Genomic DNA, 24,143 nt, shown 5'->3' on the forward strand with positions numbered 1-24,143 from the left:
GTGCTCTCGCTCTGACGTGTCGCACGATGCATCCTGGGATGGCGCCCGGCGGCGGCGGTCCGCCTGTTTCCCATCCTGCCCTGGCGCGCTGAATGGGGCAGACGCAAGATGGCTGCGAACGCGAACTCGGGTGGCGGCGGCGGCGGGTCGCTGTTCGAGTGCCCGAGCTGGTGAGCGCCGCGCCGCGCCGCGCCGCGCCGGGCGGAGCCGGGGGCGGTTTCGTGCGGGGCGGGCGGGCCGGGCCGGGCCGGCGGTGCGGGGCCTGCGCCCGCTCCCAGCTCCCTCGGCTGCAGCTGCAGGCCGGGAGGAAGGTGGACTCCGCCTCCCCGGGCCCGGCGCAGCGAGGAGCAGCCCAGTTTGAGATGACCAGAAGCGCTGCTGTCCAGTACGGCGGCCACCAGGGAGCGGGCCGGGGCCGAGGCTGCTCCTTGAGGAGGGCTCGGTGCCTGCAGCTGTGGTGGTTTTCCTCCACGGGACCCTGCCTCATTCAGCGGCCGGTTGATGGTAGTTTCTGAACCACTGTTTACTTGACCGTTCCCCCCCGCGCCCCTCATTGTATGTGCTTTATAATCCTGCACCCCCTTTACACCCTGCGCCAGATAAAAACTTCGGTAATTTACTCCTGGGGTTTTCTCTGATCTTCGTCCTCATTGTTTTTGAAGGTCTGGAGCACATTTGTAGGTGCCCCTCAGCGTTTTATTGGTGATTCTCCACCTGTGAAACAGTTAGGTAGCACAAAGAGATTGAGGCTAAATTATGAATTGCTGGCTCCTTTGGGTGCTCATTTGGAGGTATTTCAAATTTTTTTTCTTGAGCGCAAACATTTTGAGTATATTTTTGTGAGTACAGACCTGGTGATCTTGCAAGGCCCCTTCCAGCCGTAATGTCTATGACATTTTTGTAGCAGTTAACAGTCAGAAGGAAAAGCCTCTGTGCAATTGAGACCGGTGTGATCAAGTCTGCAAACAAGAGGTTGGACGTCCAGTTCCACGTGCAGCCTCCTTTCTGGCAGTCACTAAGCTCTGTACTTGCCTCTGCAGTTTGAATGTTCTTTATTTCTTTTTTTAAGTAAAAAGAAAATCTCTTAGATGATACTGACTCCCACATGAATCATCAGCAGGGCTGGGAGCTTGACGCTACAGACTTCTACAACATGGTGAAGTAGCTGGTAGCTGTAGCAACCTGTTACCTTCCGGATGCTAAATGGAGCTCTCATATTTTGTCAGTGAGATTCACAGCTATTTTCCAGGCAGAAAAATACTGAAGCTCCAGATCCTTGGTTCATTTCAATGTTCTGGAGAGGGTTATGCATTTTTTTCTATGAATGTCCTTGCTCTGCTCACCTTTGCTTATGCTCTCTTTCTAGCCTATACCCAACCCAGGAGCATAACTAGGGGTGGGCAAGTGGGACCCAAACCCTGGGCCCTGACAGAGAGGTCATGTCAGAATGTAACAGGAGCAGGAGCAACAATGGACACCTCCCTCACTGCTTTCTGGTAGGGTTTTGTTCGGGGTGGAAAACTTTCATGCTGCAGACAGGGACATGCAGGCTGCAGATCACGGCTCTGCCCCGGGTCCTTGCAGCAGTGGCAGTGTGGTCTGGAGCAGGGGCAGAGCCATGATCTGCTGCCTGCACACCACTGTCCGGACTGTGCGTGCTGCAGATTGCAGCTCTGCCCTGGCCCCTGACCAAGCTGCTTCTGCCGCAAGATCCCACTGGCTCTGGAGCAACCCCTGCCCTGCTGCGCTCCCTGCCAGCATGGCTGGGGCTGGTCTTCATGGCAACCCCTGCCTTGTACTATCATGGCTGGGGTCTCCATGGAGCATGGTTTCCCAGCCATGCAGGCAGGAGCTGCTGGGAAATGGAGTCCAGTTGTTAGCCAGCTCCATCATTTTGCCCACCCCACCCCACTAGCTATGCCTAGACCATCTCCAACCAGTGGTTATCCAACCTCTTCTTGAACACCTCCAATGATAGAGAGTCCACAGCTTCCCTCGGCAGTCTATTCCAGTGTTTCCGAACCTTTTCTAGCCCAAGGCACACTTACATTAATAAACGTTTTCTGCAGCACACCTGTTAAGGCGTTCTCCATCCTCATACCTATTGTAGCTCATTACCATGGCAAAATTCCACGGCATACCTGTTCATTTCTGACTACACACTTTTCATAGATTTCATAGACATTCGGGCTGGAAGGGACCCCGGAGGATCATCGAGTCTAGCCCCCTGCCAGGGGCAGGAAGTCAGCAGGGATCATAGGATCCCAGCAAGGTAAACATCCAAATGTGTCTTGAAGGTGTTCATAGTGGATGCTTGAACCACCCCCGGCGGCAGTCGATTCCAAACCTTGGGGGCTCAGACAGTAAAGAAGTTCTTCCTTATGTCCAGCCTGACTCGGTCGCAGAGGAGTTTGTGACCATTCGATCTTGTCATCTTTTGGGGTGCTCTGGTGAACAGACATTCCCCCAGAACCTGGTGGACACCCCTGATAAACTTATAGGTGGCCGTCAGATCACCCCTGAGCCTGCACTTTTCCAGGCTGAAGAGTCCCATGGCTCTCAGCCTCTCATCATAAGGTCTGTTTTCCTGACCTCTGATCATGCGCGTGGCTCTCCTCTGCACTCTCTCAAGGTTCTCCACATCCTTTTTGAATTGTGGAGCCCAAAACTGGATGCAGTACTCCAGCTGTGGCCTCACCAAGGCCAAGTACAATAGGAGAATGATATCCTGGGATTTGCTTGAGAAGCATCTATGGATGCAAGCAGCATTTTGCTTGCTTTACTAGCTGCAGCACACTGGTTGGGAAACCGTGGTCTATTCCACTGCCCCAGTATTCTAACAGTGAAGAAGTTTTTTCTAGCTATCCAATCTAAACTAATTTTGCTGCAACTGCAGGCCGTTGGTATACCTCATGCTGCAGCAAGAGAGAAAAAGTGTTCTCCCTCCTCTTAATTGCAGCCCTTCAAGTATTTGAAGACCACTATCATGTCCCATCCTTTTTTGCAAGTTGGACATGCTTAAATCCTTCAGCCTCTCATCATATGATTTGCTTTCCAAGCCCTTTATCATCTTTCTTACCTGCCTGTGGACCCTTTCCAACTTCTCCATGTCCTGTTAAAATGTGGAGCCCAGAACTGCAAACAGTACTCTAGGTGAGTCCTAACCAATGCAGAGTAGAGAGTCACCATCACCTCCCCCATCTTGCACCTAATTCTTCTGTGGATACATCCCAAAACCACATTTGCTTTTTGTGCAGCTGTGTCTGTAATCTACCAAGACTCCCAGATCCTTTTCCATAGTGTTGCCATTCAGCCAGGTGTCACCTATTTTGTATTTGTGTTTTTGATTATTCTTCCTGAGGTCTAGTACCTTGCACTTGTCAGCATTGAACTTTATTCTGTTAGCTTCAGCCCAGCTTTTCAATTTCTTGAGATCCTTCTGAATTGCCCTCACAACCTTCCATGTTCACAGTCCTTCTCAGTTTCATGTAGTTCACAAATCTCAAAAAGCTTTATATGCAAGTATCCAGATAATTAATAAATACATTGAACAGCATCTGGCCCAGACTAGACTCCCTGTGAGATTCCACTCAAAGCCTCCTGCTATTCTGACATGGACCTGTTAATTTTGTGGCCTTTGAACCAGTTTTCTGTCCACCTTATAGCAGTTTTGTCTAGTAGCCCACATTTCTTCAATTTGTTTACAAGAAGCTTGTGGGGGGACCTTGTCAAGAGCCTTCTGAAGTCCGGATATACTATATCCAGAGTATTCCGTTCATCCACCCAAGTAGTTACTTTTCCAAAGGAGTTTAAGTTTTTTATAAATCCATGTTGGCTACTTGCAATCAGCCTTTCCTCCTCCAGATGCTTTCCAGTGAACTTCCTTAGGATATGCTCCAATAATTTCCCAGCTATTAAGGTGAGGCTAATCTCAGGTCCTCCCTTTTTTGTTGTTTCTTTTTCCTTATTTTTTTTTTCTTAAGAGGGGCACTACATTGGTCCTTTTTCAGTGCTCTGGTACCTCACCCATCTTCCACAACTTCATGAAGATCATTGCATTGCCAAGGACTGTGAGAGTGCCTCTGCCAGTTCCTTCAGTACCCTGGGATGAAGTTCATCTGGCCCTGCTGACTTCAATTCATTCAGACCCATCAAAAGCTCTCTGACAGTCTCTTATATTATCTCCTCCCTCAACTGGCCCCCTTCTTTATCCAGATAATCCTTATTAGGTGCCTTGCTGTAGCTTAATTTTTTTGTGAAGACTGAGGCAAAATAGCTGTTATGTAGCTCTGCCTTCTTTGTATCTTCTGTTAAGAGTTCCCCTGGGTAGTTAACAGTGGATCCATAGTGTCCTATGTGCCCCTAACTTTGATATGGAGCATACTTGGTTTGACTAGCATCTAGGAGTGGTATGGGAAGGAAGTATACTTGACACAGGCGGAAACTTCATAGAATAATACTGTATGCTTTTGCAAATTTCTACTAATTGTGAATGAACTGAAGTTTTTCAGACTTATAATTTATCCAGACTTGGCAGATTTTCACTGCAAAAGCAGAAAGGTGGACCCCTGATACAGTAGCAGCATTTTTGCCAATCTGCAGAGCATGCAAGTAAAAACTTCTCAAATCATTGCAGTATTTTTAAAGGAACAATATAACATTGTTCCCTAGTATTTCTTGGTAATAACTAAGCTGTTTTCACTTAATGTTCTAAAATTTCAGCTTCCAGCAAACACCCTGCATAGAATAGTTTAGCTCAAAAGTTTACATTTTGGCACAGTTATAAGAAGCTAAGAATGAGTTTTTATAATAGAAAGTGTTAGGCAGTTGTGGCTATTGATGTCTAAATGTACCAACCGGTATAAGGGATAAAGACAGTAGGTAGACATTTTTTTAATTTGACTTGAAATTTCAATTTACAGTAAAGATGTAGTCTCATGCTTTTAAACAGAGCTGTACTTACTGTTATAAACTCTGCTGGCTCTTACTCACTTCTAAAGTTCTTTCCACGAGTTAAGTCTTACTTTCTTCTGAATACAACTATGGAATGCGAAATATTAACATGAACAAAAGGTGTGGATTTTTAAATACTGTCCATGTGAATCATAGTTATATAGATGAAACATGATATTTTACCCTTTGCTTATGATTCTTCAAAGTAGGTAGGATTTGCAACAGCAGTCTTCTCACACTCCTGGCTATCTGAATCCCAGATTATCAAAAAGTTTCAGATGTCTTCCGCAACTTTCGTATAATTTGTGTGCCCATATCTGTTGAGTGTACTATATCTATTATAGTGCCTGCATATTAAGTGTAGCTGGCAATTGATGTAAGCAACCTGTTGGATTGGGAAGCTAGGTAGAAGAGGATGGATCCAGTGTAGTGGTTGGCCTGCGCAACACTGAGCTGTATTAGTGGCATGGGAAAGAATGTTGACTTATGGCACAGGGAGTAAGAAAAAAGTAAGTTTAAAGCTATTTTAGCTATTGTAATGAGTCTACCAAGTCTTGTCTAGGATGAGGTTTGTCTCAAATTTTCTAAGTCTAACTCTGCTACACCCCCAAAGTTTCCTGCCTATGGAGTATTGGTACCAGTGTATACTAGCTCCTGGTGCTTTTATCTCTGTGGTCTAACAGAAATAAAACAACATGGGGGGGTGGAATCAGTGGCTAGTTTAATATAGTACTTTGCATTTGATAGTACTAGTGGAGCTGAACTCTTGCAGCTGTATTAGTGCAGTGGTACCCAACCTTTTTGTCCGTGGAGCCAGATGGGCAGTGGGCAGTTCCTCTGTGGGTCAGATCTAGCCGGTGAATGCAGTCTGGTGTCTGGGGCTTGCAAAGCACAGCCACATCTGACCACACAGGAGTGAAGGGGAGGGGGATCGCAGTCTGACCCCAATCCGGCCATGTAGAGAAAGGGGGTGTGGCCTGGCATTGTGGGGAAAAGGGGTGAAAGCTAGCCCTAACTGGACCACATGTGAAGAAGGGGGCTTGGCCTGGCCCTGATCTGTCCATGCAAGGAGACTTTTGTGGCCCAGCTGTAACCCACTGCGTGGGGCTGGGGATTTTTGGTAGTGTGGAGAGTGGTAGTAGTAACTGCCACTGCTCCCCCGCTGCCAAATTTCCCTACCTGTGGGGAGCACCACAGACCAGATTCCAAGGCTCTGCAGGCTTGCATTTGGGCCATGAGCCAGAAGTTGAGCACCCCTGTATTAGTGAGAGAGCAGTAGCTGAAGAATAAAACCATCTGTCTAGAACCAGTCTTCATGACCTTGTAGCAAAGGAAGTTTCAGGAGTGGGTAATCTAGCAGCAGAGAAGCTGTAGGATTAACAATGGCTTTTATCTGTGGTAAACTACTGTCTTTAGTGAATTTTATTGATCTGTACTTCAGACAGAAAGAGAGAGAGATTTCCTTCGACTCCCCTGTTCATTTACCTATTTCGAATTAAACTAACTGTTTCCTGGGGCTGGGACTGTTATTAAATTATTGTTATGTAATCGGGAATATTTTTCGTTCAATAAATTGTGACCATGCTTTGTGCTCTGCCCTTATCCCTGTATCTTGTGCCCAGATCTAGATTATGGTTGCACTATCCGCTCCACAAAAACCTTGTCTTTGCTTGCAATCGAGAGCCCCTCCAACAATCAGGTTCTCAGATTGTGGTCTACAGGCATTCCAACAAGAAATAATAGTTTTCTATTGATTTTTCTCCTTTATTTCCAGCAGATGAAAAATACACCAAATTCTTTCTCATAATGATTTCTCTGGGAAGCAACTGCTATCATTACTATAGGCAGGTTCAATGGTAATGAGAGAAGATCCACACAATTTCATATAGAAGGAGAGGTATCTATAATATAGTTTCTAAATTAAGTTTGGTTTACAGTATAAAAAGGTTTGAGAGCCTGTTTACTACGCTGTGGTGGTTGATTTATAATATCACTAGGGATCAGATGAGTGACGAGCAACATTTTTGCATGAGGTACAAGTGACTCTTTTTTTTTTTTTTTGCATGTGGTTTGAATAGAGCAGGGGTGTCAAACTCATCTGGCCCCATAAGCTGGATACAGGGTCCAGAGTTGGTCTGCAGGCTAGATTGGGCACACAGCTAGGCCCCACATTCTGGGACCAGCCCTCAGGTCTAGGCTGGTATGGACACTGCATGCAGCGCATGCCCTGTACCAGTTGTGCTGCTTGCAACATGAGTGCCAGCCCCAGCCCAGTACTGTGCATTCAGCATATGGGACCAGTCTGGCCAGGTGTTACACATAGTGTGCACTACGTGTGGTACATGGGGCTGGTCTAGGGTGTGTGCTGCATGTGGTGCCTGTGCCAGACTGGCTCTGAGCACTGGATCCAGCACAGGTGGCCTTTGTGTGGGCCTGATCTGGATTAGCTTCAGATCTAGCATGCAGGGTTAGTTCAACACAGGCACCATGTGAAATGCCCAACTCAGACCAGTCCTGTGCTATATACAGCCCACATCAGATGGGTTCCACATGGAGCACGTGGGGGTTAGAGCCAGTGCTAGCTGCATGCTTCAGGTAACACTGCAGGCTGAACGATACTGGTCCGCAAGCCAGATGAAGCCTGTCAGCCGTATCTTTGACATCCTGGAATAGAATAGTGTGTTTGTTAAAAATGTTTCCATTCCTCTTCTGATTCTTATGACTATCTGCCGTTGGGCCAGAAACTGTTTGTAGTGGTTGAATTTTAAGACCTGTCAAGAATCTGTATTGGTGGCCAACAACCTTTATAATCTGTAGGCCAGAACAGGTCAGCCCCAGACTGGGTTGGCTTTGGTGCATCAGCATTTGGGGAAAGCAGGGCGGGGGGCATGGTTTGCCTATGCCCTCACTAGGGCCAGGCACTGCTGCTGCTTCTCCCAATTTCCCCACCACCACTCTCTGGCTGGGGCATGAGCAGGGTGGATTTGATTTAAATTGCATCGATTTAAATCACTGGTCAGGAAGCCTCGATTTAATCTGTTTTCTACAAAAAGCACATTCTTGTTCATTGATATCCTTTATTCATTTAACTCAGTGGTTGTCAGTTGGGGGTACACGTACCCCTAGGTTTACTTAAAAAGGTTGTAGGGGGTATGCAGAACAAATGAGAAAAAATTACTGTTTTATAGAGGTGTACCAGTACATCAGTCCCATGTTGGATCGGCACCAATATAAGGAAAATTGACTGTGTCAGCAATCGGCTTTTTTTGGTTGATGTGGCCGTTAACATGGCCAATAAATACCCAGTGCATGCGCGCAGCTGCAATGCAGCACGCAGGTGGCCAGGAGCGTAGCTCAGCATAGAGAGCAGCTGGGTCTGGTTGGTAAGTCTGTTGTGAGGGAAGTGGGCGGGGGAGACTGAGGCCACAGTAGTGAGGGAGGAAATGGGGCTGGGGCTGGGGCAGGTGCTGCACAGCCAAGGTAGGGCACGGGACGGAGCCACGGCTCGTCGGGGGGGGCATATCTCCTGCTGCTGCATACACTTCGGGAGGGCATATGCGAGCTGTGTGCCCCTGGATCTATGCACAGGGTGAGGGCAGGCTGCTGCTGTGGGCTGGAGCCAAGGCAGCACCGGGCTTTTCCCAGCGGAGGGCCTGGGCCTGGGGCTGCACTCAGGGCGGGCACCCATGTGGGGGAGGGAAGGGGCATGGGGGCAGCTTGAGGCCCCCACAGTGAGAGAGGGAGTGGGGGTAGGGCAGAGGCAGACATGGGATGGAGTCATGGGTTGCTCGTTGGGGGGGGTAGGGGGGGGAGCGGTTCCTGCTGTTGAATGCGCCCCTGGGGGAGGCATGAGGGGAATGTGCCCCCCAGATTTTTGTGCAGGGCGAGGGCAGGCTGTGTGCTATGGGCTTGGAGCCAGGAGCTGTGCTGGTTTCTTCCCAGCAGAGGCTGTGTCAGGGCTGTGTTCGACGGGCAGGGAGGTGGTGGGGTGGGGTAGGTGGGGGCAAGCTACAGCCACCCCAAAATTCGCCATAGGGCCTCCCCCCCTTCCCCCCCAGCAGTAGCTTCCCCTCCCAGAGCTGTCAGCACCTGTCCTGGCCCCACCCACCCCAAACACAGCCCTATCCCAGCCCCTGCCAGGAAGAGGCCAGTGCAGCTCCCCCATGCGTGCCCTTTCCCCACACAGATTTGGGGGGGGGCGCATCCCCCTGTGCCTGCCCCAGTGAGGTTTGCAGCAGTGAGAACTGCCCCCCAGATGAGCCATCTGTGGCTCTGTCCCCTGCCTCAGCCTGACTGGGCAGTGCCAGTGCCAGTCCCTGCCCCTGCCTCAGCCCCACTCCTCCCCTCACTGTGGAGGCCTTGATCTGGCCCCTCCACACAGGTTTACTGCCCAAACGCTGCTCTCCAAGCTTCCAGGCTGCATTCCTGACTGCATGCATGTTGCAGCTGCACGCGTGCACACGGCATTTATCGGTGACATTATCGGCCACATTGGTCAAAAAAAAGCCAATTTGCCGATAACGTCAATTTTCCTTTTATTGGTGCCAATACAATATGGGCCAATACATCAGTGCACCTCTAATGAGCATAGCTGGAAGCAGTAGCGCAAGTACAACTCGCTGCCTAGCACTGGCACCTGGGGGCTTAGGCAGTATGTTACCAACCCCTGATCTATGTAATTTGGTATAAATTAGTACATTTCAGATGCCAGAATTGTTGTTCTTCACAAGCATCTTTGAGCCAAGGTGAAGTTGTGCCTGACACAGATGTGGCAATCCCAAGGGAATGTGGTCCTTTAGAGCTCGTGGAATTTCACCTTGCCTGTCAACTCAGACACAGGGATGTATGTAATAGCCTGGTTGCATAGTTCAAGGTTTTTAAGAGGCACAGCTAAATTTAGGGTTCTAAATTCACATTTTAAATCAGGCCATTGTTCAGGTGTTTAAATTAACACAAGTTAAAATGAAACTCATCCTGTTTGCATCATTAGCAGCTAACACTTTTTTTTTTTTTTATAATAGAGAATTCTCCTTTTATATCTATTTTAAACAAAATGTTGCCATAGCAGGAGGCTTTCCAAAAGTAAACTGGATATAGCTGAGGAACTGTTGTTAGTTGTGAGAGAGGTGAGCATGCAGAGTGCATTTAAGGACTGACGAGACTTTCTGGTATAAGCTGGGAGTTCTTTTGGAACAGAGGAGGGAAGGGCTTGTGAGTGTGTTTGTCAGTGAAAGTATGATTGAGTCACTAATGGAAAAGACTAATGTGATCCTAACATGTCGAGCAAGGTATTTCCACTAGAGATAGGAACTATTAAGGCATTGTACAAGGTACTGGTGAGATCGCATCTGGAGTACTGGATACAGGTGACCAAACTGTACACAAGAAACATTCATTTAAATCAAGGCAGGTTTAAAAGTCCTACTAAGATGGTTGGGGAATGTAGAACTTATTTTCTGAGAGGAGACTAAAACAATTTTACATATTTAGCTTAGGGGATGTGATTTCTTACCATGTTGGAGGTAACTGACAGGAAGAAAAAAAAACTATAAAGCTAAGGCTTTATAGTTGGCACAAGAACAAATGGGTAAGCTGGCCATGAATATACACTGGAAATTAAAATATTTCTAACCATAAAGGAGAGAGGTTCTGAAACAGTCTTCCTTTAGAAGTAGCAAGAGTTTGAGGGAGAAGGGGGAACAGTTTTAAGATAAACTTGATCAAGATATAAACAGGACATATTTGCCTGCAATAGCAATGAGTTACACTTGATGATGTAGGAGACCAGTTTTGGTCCTGTGTTCCTGTGACTTCGGGAATGTCATTATGTATTTTCAATGAAAAAACTTGAAGCATACTGAAAGCATTAAGAGCAGTCCAAAATAAATGAAGTAGTGTTCAATACTGCAGAAAGGCCCAAAAGAAAGGGAATAGTTGTCTGCCCTCTGTCCATTAACAACATTCTGGTATCCACAGTGATCAATAAGTCCTTGGCAAGAAGGATCAAGAGCTCAGTTTTGCCTGTTTTGAATTTGAAAACTGAGCATTCACAAAGAAATGTCTAACGGGATCAAGATGGTGGTTTGGATGGTGAAAGATGTTATTAATAGAAAATCTTTGTACCACATTTCTAAAGAGTAGGAAATAAAGCAAAAGATGATGGAGAGCTGTGGTTCTGCTCTGCCGTTGCTTTCGGATGTTAAATTCTGGGACGATATGGTGGTTGAGCATTGTGCACATTGCTTTGCAAGGGTTTCTGAGCTATCTTGCCAAACACTAAGCATATTTTAATGAGCATGATTTTTATAGGTAATCAGCTAGAAAAACTTCAGTTACAAATTGGATTTCATGAGTCTGTTGTCAAAGTGCTCCAGTGCTGCTGCTTTTGCCCAGAGCTTTCCAACAGTTGCAAAGAAAAAATAAGTGTTGTCTCTTAAATTATAGTTATTCAGAAATATTTGGGTAGTAGTGCAGTTCGGAAACATATCATTTCACTCTCATTGCTTTACAAGTAAATTGCAGAAGCCCAGAGATAAGCAATGGTTATATTCTTGATGGCGAAGGATCCAAAGGATGGTGACACATGGAGGGATATTGGAGGAGAATCATTACAAGTGAAGAACCAGTGAATCCTTGATAGAAGAATTTAAGTTCAAGAGTTGAGGAGATACTTTTTTTCATTTTTGGCAGTTGAAGACATAACCTGGAGGCTTTATATTTTATCAGAACTATACTAGCTACAGGGCTTCATGTGAAAAACAGCCTACAAAGAGGATTCTGGGACAATTAATTCCCTTTAAGAAATCCTAGCCATCTCCATCTACCCTAGCTGGGAGTTACCTTGGTTTCTCATCAAGCATTAACCATGGAATGTGTTGACAACAGCAGCACCCTCTCTGATCTAATCTTTCATTCAGACTGGTTTACTGCTTTGGCAACAGGTATTTGAATGTTTCAAGATTGTCTAACTTCAGTGAATTATGGAGGATGAATAACATAACCAGTGAGAGGTGTGTTTATCTGCAAGCAGAAATTATCTAAAATACCTCAAATAGAGAGCAGTTGAGGCAGTATTTTGTTACTGCACAGTAAATCTGACAAAACTTGAGTTAGTTTGGTGTTTATAGTGTCATATTGCTAACAAGTATTAGACTATTCATAAAACAAATATTTTTCTCCCTTAAATTTATAGGGCAGGAAAACCTCCACCTGGCCTTCATTTGGATGTTGTGAAAGGAGACAAACTTATTGAGGTATGAAAATAGATGCAGTAAGTATTTGATGCATGCTGTAGGAAATGTGTATGTAGAATTAAATCCCATTGCTTTGCTTCCTCATTCTCTTCCTCTTCACACACCCTTCCTTCTCAACCATACATTAATTTTTTTTATAAGCAGTGATACAGTAACTCCCAAACCTTTTACTACAGCTAGGCAGGCATAAACTTTAAACTGATTTTGCTGAAGCACAGTATTCCTGTTGTGCGTGTGCTGTGGATCCCAGTCAGACGTCTGTGCTGTGTGTGTTATCTAGAAGGTGATTGAATTTGCTAATTAAAGAGGTATAAAGCTGGAGTGGTTGGGTTCAGTTACTTCAGTAGGGTCTTCAGATCCTAAAGAAACAAACTACAGTGATGACAAAACCTACACATGCATCTAAATTTTAAAAAGTAATGAAATTATTTACAAAAAAGAAAAATTACTTTATGTAAATCCTTATTTGCCAGATTTAAATGACTTGTACCAGACTAAATAGTTGTTTTCTTTCTTGTTTAAATAAGTCTGGGGAGCCCAAATTTAAAATCCAAATAATAGCATTAAAAAGACTTATTCTGAGCTGCTTGTTGCTGGAATGTGTTACTTCGGTTTGCTGTTTAATTTTATTTTACAGTAAAGATGATGTTTTTACCTTGTTCATCAATGAGAGCAAAAGATTACAAAGCAGAGGGAGACAAAGTAATAATGATAAAAAATAAATTCAGCATTTAAAAATAAACATGAGACTAAGTGAAGATAAGCCAAGGATGCTGAAAGTCTCTAGTCCAGTGGCTCTCAATCTTCTTAAATTCAGGGTCATCCCCATAGCTTTTCTAAATTTAGTGGCACCCTAGTTGAGAACAAATATTGTACTGCCTCAGCTTACCTTTTGCTGGGTACTGTAATAACTGCTGCTGCCAGGTAAAAGTGCCCTATGCACGTCCTGTGGAGTGCAGAGCCTGGCCAGGAAGCAGCTACAGCAGGAGCAGGCACTCCTGCCTGCATTGTTTATTTCATAAACCTAATGCAGGCAGCCTGCTTCTGCTGCAGTATTTCCTGGTCAGACTCCACACAAGGTGCACTGGGCACTTCCACCTGGTTGTGGTGGTGCTGGCACCACAGCACCCTTGCAAGGGGCTTGCAGCATCCCAGAGTGCAGTGTTGCCCTTGTACAGAACCACTGCTCTAGTCACAGGTTTGTAAGTGTGTCATGTTGCAGAAACTTAAGCCAGGCTGGAAGAAGCACCCTGTGTGAATGCTGTTCCTTACTGCAAAGGTTCCCGACCACCGGACTGCGAAGGCATGGCTGCTGGTCCTCGGTATGCTGGTCACTTCTGGTCTACAGTTTGCTGGTCCACAGTATAAAAAAGTGTGGGGACCACTGCCTTACTGGGAGAGCCTTCTTATAGTTTATGTTGGTAGACTTCCAAAGCAGATGAAACTGAAGCAGAAAAGGCATTCTTAATTTTGAATAGGTGTCCACATAGAGAGTAATGTAGTATAAATACATTACTGTATTTTACATTCATACCCTAGTTTTTTTCAGTAAGTTTCTTGAACAGACAAGCTATCACTCTTCAGGTTCTTTTTATCACATTGTGTTCTCCCATCACCTGCTCTCTGTATGGTCTATTTAGAACATAAGCTCTGTGGGGCAGATATTATGTTCTCTCTGGCTTGTATAGGCAGAGCATAGTCACAGTCCAGTAACAAGTACTTAACACGTTTAATTAGTGAGGGCCTGGTGTCTCTAATCTAGGTCTCTTATGTTGTGTTGTAATCTTTCATCTTGCCTTTCTACCAAATATAAGCCATTTCTACAACTGTAGTGTGAAAAATCTTCATCTTTCAGTTGTCCTGCACATATGTATTCCAGTTTCTCTGACATTGTTACTGCTAGCAAAATAGGCTGAGAGTTGGCATGAACTAAGCACTTGATACTAACCAAGCTATCTGTATCTCAGATTTCTATAGAGCTCTGAGATGCACTTCGTGATAGCTGGGTCTGAGAAGTGCAACATCAAAACAAACAGCCATGCAGTATTTAAGCTCACTGTGTGGAGGATCACACTGGGTTATAACTCAGAGGCACAGATGTATTTTTAGCACATTCCACGTGGTGAAATGAGGCTGTAAAGTTTTCGTGAAGTTTCACTGCTTTGCATCAGTATATGATGATATTTGCATCTTTAAAAAGTGGGTGCAAAATGCTGATAATGTTTTTACACTGAGTTCGAACAGTTACAAATGAACACATAGGATTTGTCCAATCCCTTGGAACTAGACTAGAGGTGTGAAAAATTCTTAGATTAGTTCTTATGGCACTGAACGTTACAAGAGGCTTTACTCATGGGGATCAAAATGTTCACATCTGGTTCTGTTCACCCAGTTGGAGGGAGTTACTAGGAGGAGACGGAAGCTCCGTATACTTTTTGCATGATAAAACATGGGATCACAGAATTCAGTAGCACAAAAATAGTGAATACTGGAAAAGCAAATAGATAATTATATCTCATGAGTAAGGCACTTTTAGAACTGGTATAAAAGGTTTGGGGAGTCATAAAAGATACTAACCAAATATCTCCAAGCAAATTATTAAAGGAATAAGGTGGATGCAAGGCAACATTCACAAAGGAATATGTAGATAAAATGATATGAGGTCTTCAGAAGATTTTCTATTAAATAGGGAGATAACCAAACAAATCAGAATCTTTTCAGCTTTTCAAGGAAAAGATACTAGCTAGAGGAGCTAACAACAATGGGAAGTGTTGTTTAAAATATACATGATGTTGGTTTTAAGGTAAGATAGTTAAATCGTGCTTCAGGAATGGCTGAGAAATCTGACTCCTTTTTAAATTCTACCCTATCAGAATGTATATTTGTCAACTTGGGGTTAAAGAAAAGTTAATGCCAACTGCAATTCATAAGGTACAAATAAGAGAATATATGGGGAATGTGAGCAAAGACTAATTGTTGGATCCAGGTGACCTAATCTGTAGGTGGCTAGAATACAGAAACTGATAACATAGTTTTGGCAGTGCTTGACATCTCATGAAGTAATACGCCAAAAACTTGTTCAAAGTGGCCTAGATATGAGCACCTTCTTGTTGACTGAAAGCTGGTTATAGGACCAGTTATGAAGGGATTTGTGATAAATAAAAATGCGTGGTATTAGAAAAAGGATTTTTTCTGGTCTTTGTTACGTCTTTTTGTTAGTGATCTACCAGAGGCAATAAACACTTGGAATTCACTAAATATTCATTACTGAATACTAAATTGTGAGAAGCTGGAAGTAGGAGGAGGCTAGAGAGATGCAGATTAGAGGGACAAAAATGGAGACTGGAACATGCAATTCAGCTCAGAAAAATGTAGGTTAATACATTTGGGGCAAATTAATTTAAAATAAAAATTCAATGGGGAAGAGTAATCTGAAAAGCAGATTACTGCCGAAAGAACTTTAAAGGTTATACTAGACAGCTAATTAGGCATGGTTTCACAAAGTGATTTTGTAGAAAATGAGGCCATGTAATGTGTTTGTGTAAACAAGGCATAAAACTAGAAATCAAGATACATGTGGTCATGTTCTGTGTTCTGCTTCTTGCTTGTTGTATGATTTAGTGCATTGTCACAGAATGAATGGGATGGAGTTATCTGTTTCTTCCCCCTGCAAAAATAGGACTTTAGGATATGATTGTACCTGGAACATGGATATGTTGCAGGCACTATCATTAATAATGAAACTGGCAATCTGGGTAGCAAAAAGAGGAATTTAAGAGTGGGAATGGGATGAAGGATTAAGCCTTCTCCAGTTTTATATTTCTATATTAAGGAATGATTCTAGGAACAACTTGACTTACAAAAATGGTAACATTTGTGCAGATGAATTGGAGTGTTAAGTGTTTGGCATATGAGACTCCAAAATTCAGTAGAAAGCTAAGAGCTGCCCAGCTGAGATCTCATGAATTAAGAAGCTGCTTTGCACACAAGATGATATTAACTTGCTTCCTTTAGGATGCCATCATCTTGTAACATCTTGTGGTTAGGAGGGATTATTTACTGAAATTTAAAAAAAAAATCCCTTAAAGCAGAAGTCGCGACCTGTGACCTGCAGGCTGATGCAGCCTGCAAAATGATGCAGTATGGCCTGCAAAGGCTTAATATGGCATGGGGAAGCCAGTGGTACAGAGATGCACTGTTCTGCATATCCTCACTGCAGTGTTCCCGCCACTGCAGAGCCTGCTGCTCTACCACATCTGTGCTTACCCTTCTGCAGAGGGGCTAGAGATCAGCAGTGAGGGTAAGTGCAAGAAGCTGACAGCTCCAGGGGGTGGAGGCTTGGGGCCCATGGTGCCTCCTTAAATATCGACTATCGATAACCCCCAAAATCTCTATCGGTGCACCCCTGCTGTTTAGTATTTCCATATTTCAGTATTTGGCAACAGAGAAGTTCTTCTGCTGGTTCCACTTGTTAATGGAAGTGTGCTCTGTGGACATTAGGGTATTGAATCTTGGAACTTGTTTCTTTGTGTTTTTTTAGGATTTATATAAAGGGGGTTTCTCAAATACCCAACTTTAACTCACTGAAATAAGACTATTCACATTTACACCATGGAGCTAGAATTAATTAAGAAGAAGAAAGCTCAAATGAATTCTAGAATAGATCAGTACTAGGATAAACCAGCTAATTGGAGTAGCTAGCTACAGGATACTGTGGTTGAAAATGGAGACATAAATCTATGCTGAAAGCTCTGGCCTTGTAAACAGAGATTATAACAGAGTCAGTAAATTTCTTTCATCTTTAGTTGCTGAGGTTCTACAAAGGATGATGCTTGAGTTGTTTAATAAATTCAAGACAAAATTGAAAAATCAAACAGGCTTTAGTGTATAGAGTCCATGTATTATTCAGTGTGTAATATTTTTCTACTAGGGTATTAAAGATTGTCTGATTAGGGTGGGTTTTCCTTTGTTTGCTTTATTTTCTCAAGTCTGTTTTTAGGAAGATCGGGGAGACTGCATGCATCTGATAAGGTAATGCTGCTATTTATTTGATATTCTACCTCAGAAACTGATCATTGATGAGAAGAAGTATTATCTGTTTGGGAGAAACCCTGATCTGTGCGATTTTACCATTGATCACCAGTCCTGCTCTCGGGTCCATGCTGCTTTGGTCTATCACAAACATCTTAAAAGGGTTTTCCTCATAGATCTTAACAGCAGTAAGTAACTTAAAGTTTAACCAGGGACAGTGTGGGGTGGTTTGTTTGTAAGTTAGATTTCAAAGATCTTCAGAAGAATGTTTGTGTGTGAAAGAAGATTGAATGACAGAAATCTTGTCGCTCAGTAGAAAATTTATATCCGAGTACCAAAATATTCTTGAATGTCCGCAGAGCCATGGTGTTTTCCATTTGCACATACCAGGTGCTAGGTGATGACATTCTGGATCAGGATCCTGAGACTAGGTCAAGCTGGGGCTGAATAATGCTTATATATTCAGCTGGGTCTGAATAATGCTTATATTACTCATGTGACCCCTTTCTCCAGCACTAAATGGACAATTTTCTAGGCTCTGGAATAGTTGAAGGAGAAGAAGAAGTTTCCTGGTTTCCTTCTTAACTACATCAGAAGTGTCTTCCTAATTCTCATGGAAAGGGCTTTACCATTCAGAAGGGCAGTTTTCCAAAAGCTGGAGCCCAGGGGAGGTCTGTTCTCTATCAAAAGGGTGGATATAGGTGGGTTACCGTAGAAGTTAAAGGAATCCTGAAGTGGAATGGCACTTGTCACTTCTACTCCTGACTTGTTGGGAAGAGCTGACACTTCAGAGTCTGGGTGTTTGTCCGGTGCTTGAATGAAAGAGTTTGCTGTATGATGTTACCTCAGTGACAGACAACTCGAGGCACAGGTGCTGAATTTCTCGATAGCTAAGCTGGAATGTTGTAAATCCCAGGCACCTCCATGACAGCTAATGAACCATTTCTTTTCCATTCTGATGTTCTCTTCAGCACATGGTACATTCTTGGGTCATATACGTTTGGAACCTCACAAACCCCAGCAGATTCCCATTGACTCCACGGTTTCATTTGGTGCCTCTACACGAGCATACACTCTACGAGAGAAGCCTCAGACACTGCCATCAGCAGTTAAAGGAGATGAGAAGATGGGCGGTGAAGATGAGGAGCTCAAAGGCTTGCTGGGCCTGCCAGAGGAAGAGACAGAGCTTGATGTGAGCGCTGCAGAATATTGAGATTCTAGATCGGGTGGGCAGTTATTTGGGCCCAAGGGCCACGTATAGTTATGCTGAGCTGTCACAGGCTGGGTCAGCACCCTCTCACCACCCCCGTGGGGTTTTGGGTGGGCAGGGAGCCATTTTTAGGAGTGGGGCAGGTGAAGCCAAGATCATTGGGCTAGGTCACAGGGTGGTGACAGCTCAGGGCAGGGGCCCGGGCTGAGCTGCGGTCTGCTCCCTGCCTGTTCCTGCCCTGTGATGGGGTGTGTCTGGGAGTGAGAGACGTGTTGTGGGGGGAGCTGCCTTGGCATTAGGTCCTGGGAGCCAGCCATGTGTGAGGGGAGGGAGGGACCGGGAGGCAGGGGGCATGTGCGCCTGGGTGACAGGGTCTGGCTGTTCCCACAGTACTCTACATGGGATTGAGCCCTACCTGGGGCAGCCCGTGTTGCAGGCCCCCTGGCCTGGCCCTGACCAGTGCATGGCGTCTGGTGGGTCTATTCCCCATGTGGCTGCAGCCAGCTGGGTGCTGCTCTGCTCCCCTCACTTTCAGCAGGAGCCACCTGGCTGAAGCTTCTCCTACTTGCCCACCCATAGCAGTGCAGCAGGGGGCAGGATGGAGGTGAGGGGAGCAGAGCAGCTGCTCTTCACATTGGGTGGGCAGAGTTGGTGGAAGACAGCCAGGAACTGAAGCTGGAGCCCCATGCAGTGAGGCAGGAGCTTCCCATCTGAACCTCCCCTTCCACTCCAAGGGGCAAGAGGAGGAGCCATCAATGGAGTCAAGAGGAACAGAACAGCCCTGCCAGCCTGCGCCCTGGCCAGCACACTTAGCTTGCAGCATGGCAGTTTCTGGTGCAGCTGCAGCTGGCCAGGTGCTGTTCTGCTCCCCTTGCCTCCAGCGGCAGCTCCTCTTCCCACTCCTGCCCCTGCTGCACTGCTCCAGGTAGATAGAGGGGAAGCTTTAGCTGGGCATTTCCTGCTAGAGGCAAGGGGAGCAGAGCAGCACTGGGAACAGCCCCACCAGAAGCTGCACACTCTGGGCCAGAAGCTGCTTGGGCCAGCGGGCACAGGCAGGAATATGGCACAGGTGCCCAGCTGCAGGTCAGATCCAGTCGGTTGGCAGGCTGTATCTGGCCCACATGCCATATTTTGCCCACTCCTGTTCTAGGTGGATGATATTCTTGTCCTTTAGTTAGTGAGATTGGGGCTCTACATTTCCTGGTCTTGAAGGTTGTTTAAGAGGCGTTTGCTGCTGGTAAGCATTCACACACTATCTCATTCCACAACAGCAGGCTTGTCTTTGTGCTGCTTTCCAGGAGTCCTTGTGTCAGGCCTTGGATGTTTGCTCACAAACACCCAATCATGCCCTTTTACCAAGTCAATAGCAGTTTCCCAACCCTATTGCTCATGCTATCAGGAGCCATTGTAGCCTTATCACCTGCATTCAGCTAGTGGAGATCAGGCTGACAGTGGGGCAGAGAACAGTGCATTGATGCTGGCCCTCATACCTTTTCTTCATTTGATGCTGTATTTTGCTGTTAACTAGCACAGTTGCATGGTTAGATTTGCATACATTACAGCCATACCAACCGTTTATTCCATGAATGTTTCCTTAGAACCTGACAGAGTTTAACACAGCCCATAACAAGAGAATTTCAACTCTTACCATAGAAGAAGGGAACTTGGATATCCAGAGACCAAAGAGAAAACGGAAGAACTCAAGAGTGACATTCAGTGATGATGATGAGATAATCAATCCGGGTGAGTTTGCCTTTCTCTCCTCAGAACTCGAGAGTGCTACTCTACCCCAGTAGGATTCCTATGACAAGCAAGTTAATAGGAAAGTGCTGCCACCACTCCCTACTCTGCGTGCAGTCATGTCACGCTGCCGTGCTTGCTCCCCCCCCCCGGGCTCAGATAGCCAGAAGTTTTACATAACCGGCACCTGGCATTGCCCACTCATGCCAGATAACAGGGATTTTACTGTAGTAGATTTTGGCGACTTCTCACTAACTTCTGACTGCCCCTTGGGTCCTTCATGAACTAGTCATTACCACTTCAACCGTTAGGCAGTAAGAGTAGCACGAAGTACCTTGTTTCTCATTTGAGGATTTTGGCTATGTGTTGAAGCCATGGGAAAAATTAAATTTTAAGCATAATCAGGTAGCCTGACCCCAGAAGCTCTGCCACAGACCCTCCCAACTTCAAACCCAGGAGTCAGTGCTTGGTGCTACCACTAGATGGCCCCACCAGTACATTTTAGTTCATCTACTTGTAGATTTGCCTGACCACACACAACTCTTAGAATCCCAGCTTCATAAAGAGAAGGTACTGATTTGTTATAAATCCCCTTATGTGCCATATGCTAACTGTTTCCAGCTTTTTTACTGAATGTGTCATTCTTACAGAGGATGTGGACCCCTCCGTTGGACGTTTCAGAAACATGGTACAGACAGCAGTAGTCCCAGTTAAGGTAAAGAATCATTTCTAAAGCTATCAACAAGAAACTACAGTGGTTGTCCATAATTTCTGTATGAATTGTTCTCTTAAAAGTAGCTGCCTATTTACCTCCAGTTACCTTGGTTAAAAGAAGTGTCAGGACTGTAAGTTCAAGTTTAGGCCATTTTACAAAATGTTAGATCAGTAGAAATTTGTCCTTAAAATGCCTTTTGGCTTAGTGGTAAATGGCAAAAAACAAGTAGGAAATATTGATCAATTCCCAGTGTGGTGAAAGTGCTAGAATAAAGGTGCCCAGCCCACCACACACATGCTACAAGTAGCACAGGCAGCTGTTGCATGATAATGAGGCCTAGATGCTCAGTAAAAAGACGCTGGAATTGGAGGCAAAGGGGCTTGAGATTGATGCGAGAGGGAGTGTCAGGTGTCACCATCCAGAGCCAAGATAACCATTTCCACACTCAACAGCTGTCAGCAAATTCAGGGCTTTGGATCTTTGCTTGCCATATAAAGCTGTAGTGATTGCCAGGCCAGGGAATGGTTAACCTAGCTCTTGGCAGCGATGCTTTTTCTCCAAGCATCTGGAGGCTTGAGTCCCCTTGCCTCCAGTCCAGCACCCCAAGGTAAAATCTATCAGGTACACCTCTAAGGGGGGCAGATATCAAATCAGCTGTCAGGGAGGGATGAGAGTTTAATTTGTGGCATGCACTGCTGTGCTAGAAGGTTATAGATGGGATCTGGAATAACTTATTCTATTGTTAAATACTAAATAATTCTTTAAATACTTTATTCTGTCCAACTGCAGAAAAAACGGATGGAAAACTCGGGCTCACTGACCACAGATGAATCTTCAACACGGCGCATGCAAAACTTCCCCTACAGTGGAGGATTATATGGTGGCTTACCTCCCACCCACAATGAGGCAGGTTCCCAGTCACATGGCGTTCATGGGACAGCACTGATTGGAGGCCTGCCAATGCCGTACCCTAATCTAGCCCCTGATGTGGACTTGACTCCCGTTGTGCCATCAACAGTTAACATGAACCCTGCCCCGAACCCTGCTGTCTTTAATCCTGAAGCTGTGAATGAACCCAAGAAGAAGAAATATGCAAAGGAGGCCTGGCCAGGCAAGAAGCCTACCCCTTCTCTACTGATCTGAGATGGGCTTCGTTTGGGGGCGGGGGGGTGATGAACTTGAGAAACTGTTTGTGTGCAGTATCGTCTTTTTTAAATTTGTGTCCTAACTGCACGTAATATCCAGAACGGAAGGGTGATTTATCCCTTAAAGATCTGTCTTCAGAACATTTTTTTATATGAATGTAAAAATATATATCCCACCTACTTTTGAACCAAATTGTCTAGCAGCCTTTTCTCTTTGCCATTAATTTAGGGATAAACTTCAGAGTCAATAAGCCTGGTGAGAATAAAGGAATAGTGTCAAGTAATTTAGGCCTCAGACGTTTAACATGATCCTGCAAATGCACAAGACTAGGTGTAGTGCTTATACTGTGAGTAACTTGACTCCAGTTATAGTATTCATAGTAGTTTGCACTACTTCAGAAGTCAGTGCTTGCAGGGTCAAGCCTAAATTCAATACTTAATCAGGTCATTAGGAGTAAATTTAAACAATTACTAAATGTAATAAGTAGAATAACTTTCATTTTTACTTTTACAAAACCTTACGACAGGTTTCTGTTTGAGTGCAAACATTCTCTTGCTGTATTTGCCATCTTGAACATGGGCACATCTAGTGCCCTCACAAGGACTGGAGATGTGGACAGAAAAGTAAAACTGAAACAAACTAGACAGTTTTCTTTAAACATTCTGTTAAACCTGAAAAGCAAATAGCAAAGAAATGGCAAATACCATTGTTGTAACAGCCGTCATAACACACATAAGGACATATATGAACCTTTCAGCACAAGTGAAGTATCGTTTTTTGTGTTTGTGTCTATGTCTGGGAGGGGACCCTTTAAACTGACAATCATAGAGCATGAGAGGCATGACAGAGTTTGTGAAAAATAGTCAGCAGCATTGGATTGTTCTCATAGTTTCTATGTCGTCTTAAATTGCATATGGTTTTAGTTATTATCTACGTTGTTGTCCTTTTCCTTGTTAAAAATGGGGGATGGGTTGGGGAAAAAAAGCTAGCATATTTCTAAAGTGAACCCAGTTTTCTGATGAAAATTAAGTGCATCTGAACCAAATCAGTTTTCCTAGTTTGGGTGTGCGGCACTCCATGGTTTGATACGAGTGTTCTTTCATTTCAAACAAAGTGGGAATTTTGAGTTGGATACTCCCGCTAGCCCCACAAAGCCTGGGTTCCCAAAACTATATGAATGCATTCGTATATTATTTTGTATTTTAAATATTTGTGGCCAGAGTCTTTGTATCATTTAGCATAGCATAGCTCAAGTACTTACTCAAAGTACTATTTGGGGAATTCCTCCAGGTTATGTGCACTTAAACATAACTATCCTCTCCCAGAAGTCCACCAGTGCAGGTAGCTGCTTGGCAAGCTAGTATTTTGAAAATGTAACCACCATCAGAGAGACTGTTCTTTAATGTATCCCATCTGGTTGTACACTCTTGTATTCTTTTGGACGGCTGTTCCAAAATCAATATGGCTTTTGCTTCTGTAAACTACAGAATGAAAACTTCTGTCATGATATATGTATAAAAATGAGCTGGTAATCCAGGATTGGGTTGATGTTCCTCTCTGTTCCTCCCTCCCTCTCTCTCTGTTCCTCCCTCTCTGCCCCCACCCTCCTCCCCCCACCCCAATCCCATTTGGCTCGGCTAGCCAAACTGGCTCTTGTTCATCTTCTTTCATTCCAAGTACTTTACACTTTGCACTTCAGACTAATTCTTTTAATTTTCAGCTTTATTTTTTCCTAGGCTTCAGGACTTCCTCTTTCCTGCCAGTCTGTGTTTTGAAGACAATTCTTTAGGGTGTAAGTAGTTAGGGCAAGTAAAAATTGAACAGTACTTTATTTTTACAAGTGACTTCTTGCAAGATCTCCCTTGGGAAGGGGAACTTTACTGCTTGTCACTTTGGAAGCTCTTCTCGTCCCTGGGATTGTACCAGCTCTCATTATTTCAGAGCTCTGAAGCCTTTACAGGCCAGTACAGGATGGGGCCTGACACCATGAGGTTTGTACATTTGTGTAATAGGCCTTTTCATGCTTTCTGTTTAGCTTTTTACCTGTAACCTTTACTACATTGTAAATTAAATTCAGATTTTGCCATTTTGGAAA

The 24,143-nt window shown here is 44.7% G+C and overlaps 1 protein-coding gene and 1 non-coding gene across 3 annotated transcripts; both read left to right on the plus strand.

Moving 5' to 3' along the window:
- Position 1: 1 nt before the first annotated feature.
- On the plus strand, positions 2-24,143 carry PPP1R8 (protein phosphatase 1 regulatory subunit 8). Of its 2 annotated transcripts, XM_006262977.4 has the most exons (7): positions 2-170; positions 12,146-12,206; positions 17,272-17,425; positions 18,209-18,429; positions 20,046-20,190; positions 20,838-20,902; positions 21,692-24,143. In XM_006262977.4, the coding sequence occupies exons 1-7, from the start codon at positions 109-111 to the stop codon at positions 22,043-22,045; spliced, it is 1,062 nt and encodes a 353-aa protein (XP_006263039.2). In that variant the 5' UTR covers positions 2-108; the 3' UTR covers positions 22,046-24,143. The 2 variants fall into 2 exon arrangements, with proteins under 2 accessions (XP_006263039.2, XP_019344656.1); XM_019489111.2 differs by lacking the exon at positions 2-170 and having other exon boundaries at positions 12,146-12,223.
- LOC132251303 (small Cajal body-specific RNA 1) lies at positions 14,138-14,305 on the plus strand. Its single transcript, XR_009463248.1, has one exon. It is a non-coding gene; the product is annotated as a small Cajal body-specific RNA 1 (non-coding RNA).

Source organism: Alligator mississippiensis, chromosome 6 (assembly GCF_030867095.1).
Source record: "Alligator mississippiensis isolate rAllMis1 chromosome 6, rAllMis1, whole genome shotgun sequence".
Classification (NCBI taxonomy): Eukaryota; Metazoa; Chordata; order Crocodylia; family Alligatoridae; genus Alligator; species Alligator mississippiensis.

What these genes read in the sequence shown, in the direction of transcription:
- PPP1R8 (XM_006262977.4), top strand. Translation starts at nt 109, where the DNA reads ATGGCTGCGAACGCGAACTCGGGTGGCGGCGGCGGCGGGTCGCTGTTC. An exon ending in CCTCATAGATCTTAACAGCA is followed by an intron (nt 17,426 to 18,208) that starts GTAAGTAACTTA and finishes TGTTCTCTTCAG; the next exon opens with CACATGGTACATTCTTGGGT. An exon ending in AGGAAGAGACAGAGCTTGAT is followed by an intron (nt 18,430 to 20,045) that starts GTGAGCGCTGCA and finishes ATGTTTCCTTAG; the next exon opens with AACCTGACAGAGTTTAACAC.